The sequence below is a fragment of the Leucoraja erinacea genome, unplaced genomic scaffold (genome assembly GCF_028641065.1).
Source record: "Leucoraja erinacea ecotype New England unplaced genomic scaffold, Leri_hhj_1 Leri_1223S, whole genome shotgun sequence".
NCBI classification, from domain to species: domain Eukaryota; kingdom Metazoa; phylum Chordata; class Chondrichthyes; order Rajiformes; family Rajidae; genus Leucoraja; species Leucoraja erinaceus.
Window position 1 is genome coordinate 20,001 of NW_026575477.1, and position 5,000 is coordinate 25,000.

A 5,000-nucleotide genomic window follows, 5' to 3' on the forward strand; every position below is an offset into this window, starting at 1 on the left:
CTTTCTGTCCTGGGCCTCCTCCATGGCCAGAGTGAGTCCCACCGCAAATTGGAGGAGCAGCACCTCATATTCCGCTTGGGTAGTTTACACCCCAGCGGTATGAACATTGACTTCTCCAATTTCAGGTAGTCCCTGCTTTCTCCCTCCTTCCCCTCCCCTTCCCAGCTCTCCCACAGCCCACTGTCTCCACCTCTTCCTTTCTTCTTCCCCCCCCCCCCCCCCACATCAGTCTGAAGAAGGGTCTCGACCCGAAACGTCACCTATTCCTTCTCTCCATAGATGCTGCCTCACCCGCTGAGTTTCTCCAGCATTTTTGTCTGCCTTCGATTTTTCCAGCATCTGCAGTTCTTTCTTAAACATGAAATAATGTACAATGATCAGTTTGCTTTGCTCTCGTTCTATTCACACAACCCAGCAATTTTACAGACTATCGAGGCCTGGACAGAATTAAATAAACTCATGGCGATGGGGAAAACATAATATGTACAGGTCACGTTAGACGTCCTCTATGCTACAATGGAAAATCTTTTAAATAACAGTGGGGGGGGGTCTTGCTCCTTGTTGATCGGCCCCCGCACCTTCCGCTCTCTCCCCTCTCTCTCCTCCAGTGTCAGTTCTCTGGTGGTTCCACGGCTCAAGGTTCCACACCTCCTTCTTCATCCTCCTCTCTGTTCGGCCGTTCTGCTTCGAGATTCCTGCGTTCCTCCTGCTGCACAAAAAGGGAAGATTAACATCGAACATGGGGGGGTGGGGCATGCGTCTGTGGAATTCTCTGCCTCCCGATGTTGGGGGAGTCCAGAACCAGGGGCCACAGTTTAAGAATAAGGGGTAAGCCATTTAGAACGGAGACGAGGAAACACTTTTTCTCACAGAGAGTGGTGAGTCTGTGGAATTCTCTGCCTCAGAGGGCGGTGGAGGCAGGATCTCTGGATGCTTTCAACAGAGAGCTAGATAGGGCTCTTAAAAATAATAGACAATAAACAATAGACTATAGGTGCAGGAGTAGGCCATTCGGCCCTTCAAGCCAGCACCGCCATTCATTGTGATCATGGCTGATCATCCCAAATCAGTACCCTGTTCCGGCCTTCTCCCCATATCCCCTGACTCCACTATCTTTAAGAGCCCTATCTAGCTCTCTCTTGAAAGCATCCAGAGAACCGGCCTCCACCACCCTCTGAGGCAGAGAATTCTACAGACTCACCACTCTCTGTGAGAAAAAGTGTTTCCTCGTCTCCGTTCTAAATGGCTTACTCCTTATTTTTAAACTGTGGCCCCTGGTTCTGGACACCCCCAACATCGGGAACATGTTTCCTGCCTCTAGCGTGTTCAAACCCTTAACAATCTTATATGTTTCAATGAGATCACCTCTCATCCTTCTAAACTCCAGAGTATACAAGCCCAGCCGCTCCATTCTCTCAGCATATGACAGTCCCGCCATCCTGGGAATTAACCTTGTAAACCTGCGCTGCACTCCCTCAATAGCAAGAATGTCCTTCCTCAAATTAGGGGACCAAAAACCGCACACAATACTCCAGGTGTGGTCTCACTAGGGCCCTGTACAACTGCAGAAGGACCTATTTGCTCCTATATTCAATTCCTCTTGTTATAAAGGCCAACATGCCATTCGCTATCTTCACTGCCTGCTGTACCTGCATGTTTACTTTCATAGACTGATGTACAAGGACCCCCAGATCCCGTTGTACTTCCCCTTTTCCCAACTTGACGCCAATTAGATAATAATCTGCCTTCCTGTTTTTGCTACCGAAGTGGATAACCTCCCATTTATCCGCATTAAACTTCATCTGCCATGCATCTGCCCACTCACCCAACCTGTCCCAGTCACCCTGCATTCTCATAGCATCCTCCTCACAGTTTACACTGCCACCCAGCTTTGTGTCATCTGCAAATTTGCTAATGTTACTTTGAATCCCTTCATTGATGTATATTGATGTATATTGTAAATATCTGCGGTCCCAGCACCGAGCCTTGGGGTACCCCACTAGTCACTGCCTGCCATTCTGAAAGGGACCTGTTAATCCCTACTCTTTGTTTCCTGTCTGCCAACCACTTCTCTATCCATGTCAGCACTCTACCCCCAATACCATGTGCCCTCATTTTGCCCACTAATCTCCGATGTGGGACCTGAAAGTCCAGGTACACAACATCCACTGGCTCTCCCTTGTCCATTTTCCTAGTTACATCTTCAAAAAATTCTAGAAGATTAGTCAAGCATGATTTCCCCTTTGTAAATCCATGCTGACTGGGACCGATCCTGTTACTGCTATCCAAATGTGCCGCTATTTCATCTTTTATAATTGACTCCAGCATCTTCCCCACTACCGATGTCAGGATAACTGGTCTATAATTCCCTGTAATCTCTCTCCCGCCTTTCTTAAAATATAGAGGAGATATCTTAGATAGCGGAGTCAGGGGATATGGGGAGAAGGCAGGAACGGGTACTGATTGGGGATGATCAGCCATGATCACATTGAATGGCGGTGCTGGCTCAAAGGGCCGAATGGCCTACTCCTGCACCTATTGTCTATTGTCCTAACCCCATCATCCTGCTTCTCCCCGTAACTCCCGACACCCGCACTAATCAAGAAACATGTGACAATAAACAAACTCAACTCAAACTGAAGAAGAGTCTAAGCCCGAAATGCCATCTAATCCTTCTCTCCAGAGATGCTGCCTGACCCGCTGAGTTACTCCAGCTTTTTGTGTTTATCTTCAGTGTAAACTAGTATCTGCAGTTCCTTCCCACAATGCTGATCAATGCAGACTCGGTGGGCCGAAGGGCCTGTTTCCACATTGTATCTCTAAACTAAACTAAACTAAACTAAACTAAACATCCTAGTAAATCTGTTTAAGAAGGAACTGCAGATGCTGGAAAATCAAAGGTAGACAAAAGTGCTGGAGAAACTCAACGGGTGCAGCAGCATCTATGGAGCGAAGGAAATAGGCAACGTTTCGGCCCGAAACCCTTCTTCAGACTTGCTAGTAAATTTTCTCTGCTCCCTTTCCAGCTTGACAACATATTTCCGATAACGAGATGCCTAGAATGCTGCCTGACCCGCTGAGTAAATCCTGCACTTTGTGTCTTTCTACAGATGAGTTTAGTTTAGTTTGGAGATACAGCGCGGAAACAGGCCCTTCGGCCCACCGGGTCCGTGCCGACCAGCGATCCCCGCACATTAACACCATCCTACACCCACGAGGGACAATTTTTACATTTACACCAAGCCAATTAACCTATAAACCTGCACGTCTTTGGAGTGTGGGAGGAAACCGAAGATCCGGGAGACAACTCACGCAGGTCACGGGGAGAACGTGCAAACTCCGTACAGGCAGCGCCCGTAGTCGGGATCGAACCCGGGTCTCCGGCGCTGCAAGCGACTCTACCCCTGTGCCACCGTGACCACCATACTCGAAATGCGGCCTCACCAACGTCTTATACAGCTCCCGACTTATGTACGCAATCGTTCAACTTTGAGATTTGCCTGTGATTGTGCTTAGTATCATCACAATGCGTTGCTCAGACTGGTTAGCGGTTTGGTATTCGGGCAACTGGTTAGTTATTCAGGTGAGGCATTAGTTATATTAGGTTAATAAGCAGCAGTTCGTTAGGGCAGGGGGTCATTGCCTGAGGTCAGGGTTCATTGCCTGGGGTCAAGGGTCAGGGAGAGGTCATCTGCACTCCTCACCTTGACTAGGGGGGGGTCTCAGTTTTCACACCTTCTTAGAGATCTGTAAAACAATCAGTCACAGAAGTCACAGTTTGTCACCGAGTTTACTGATTGTGGTCGGGATCGAACCAGAATCTCTGGCGCTGTGAAGGCAGCAACTCTGCCCATTTGTGCTGTGAGAATCAGTCGTGAAGGGCCGAATGGCCTACTTCTGCTCCTAGTGTCAAGTCAAGTCACTTTTATTTCGATAGCACATTTAAAAAACAACTCTCGTTGGCCCAAGTTGCTTGACATTGGTGGAGCTACTAACGTTATACAACAGTGGTTCATAGATTAAGTACATACATAGATACATACATATAGTCCTCGCTCAGAGGACGACAAGAAAGGCTTGGGAGTAGAGATGAGTTTTAAGTCTCGACTTAAAATAGTGTCCACCAGTTTGTGCGATGATCTATATTTACACCATCCACCCTTCCGTCTATCTCCAGCCTATCTCACGTTCACCAGTTATAGGAGCAGAATTAGGCCATTCGGCCCATCCGCCATTCAATAATGCCTGATCTCCGCCTCCTAACCCCAAATCCCATAATCTCTTCTTCGCACAGAGAGTTGTGAGTCTGTGGAATTCTCTGCCTCAGAGGGCGGTGGAGGCCGGTTCTCTGGATGCTTTCAAGAGAGAGCCAGATAGGGCTCTTAAAGATAGCGGAGTCAGGGGGTATGGGGAGAAGGCAGGAACGGGGTACTGATTGGGGATGATCAGACATGATCACATTGAATGGCGGTGCTGGTTCGAAGGGCCGAATGGCCACCTGCTGCAATTGTTGTCTATTGTCTATTTCCTGCCTTCTCCCCATAACCCTTGACACCCGTTCTAATCAAGAATCTGTCTATCTCTGCCATAGAAATATCCACTGACTTGGCCTCCACAGCCCTCTGTGGCAATGAGTTCCACAGATTCACCACCCCCTGACTAAAGAAGTTCCTCCTCACCTCCTTTCTAAAAGAGCGCCCTTTTTAATTCTGAGGCTGTGACATCTGGTCCTAGACTCTCCCACCAGTGGAAACATCCTCTCCACATCCACTCTACCCAGGCCTTTCATTATTCACTACTCAATGAGGTCCCCCCTCAACCTTTTAAACTCCAGCGAGTACAGGCCCAGTGCCGACAAATGCTCATCGTATGCTAACATGACATCATAGCTCGTTGCCCCTGCCAACTCCAGCTCATTATCCAGGCATATACTCGGTGAGTATTCCCTGTGTCCTCTTGATCTCAATTTGGCCCTTCGAGCCAGCACCGCCATTCAATAT

General features: G+C 48.3%; 1 protein-coding gene across 1 annotated transcript in view; it reads right to left on the reverse strand.

Moving 5' to 3' along the window:
* Positions 1-381: 381 nt before the first annotated feature.
* The window catches only part of LOC129715525 (arf-GAP with Rho-GAP domain, ANK repeat and PH domain-containing protein 1-like), a 24,551-nt gene continuing 19,932 nt past the window's right edge, over positions 382-5,000 (reverse strand). The window contains 1 exon segment of the mRNA XM_055665395.1: positions 382-709. Within this exon segment, the coding sequence (XP_055521370.1) occupies positions 635-709 (75 nt within the window). The 3' untranslated portion in view covers positions 382-634.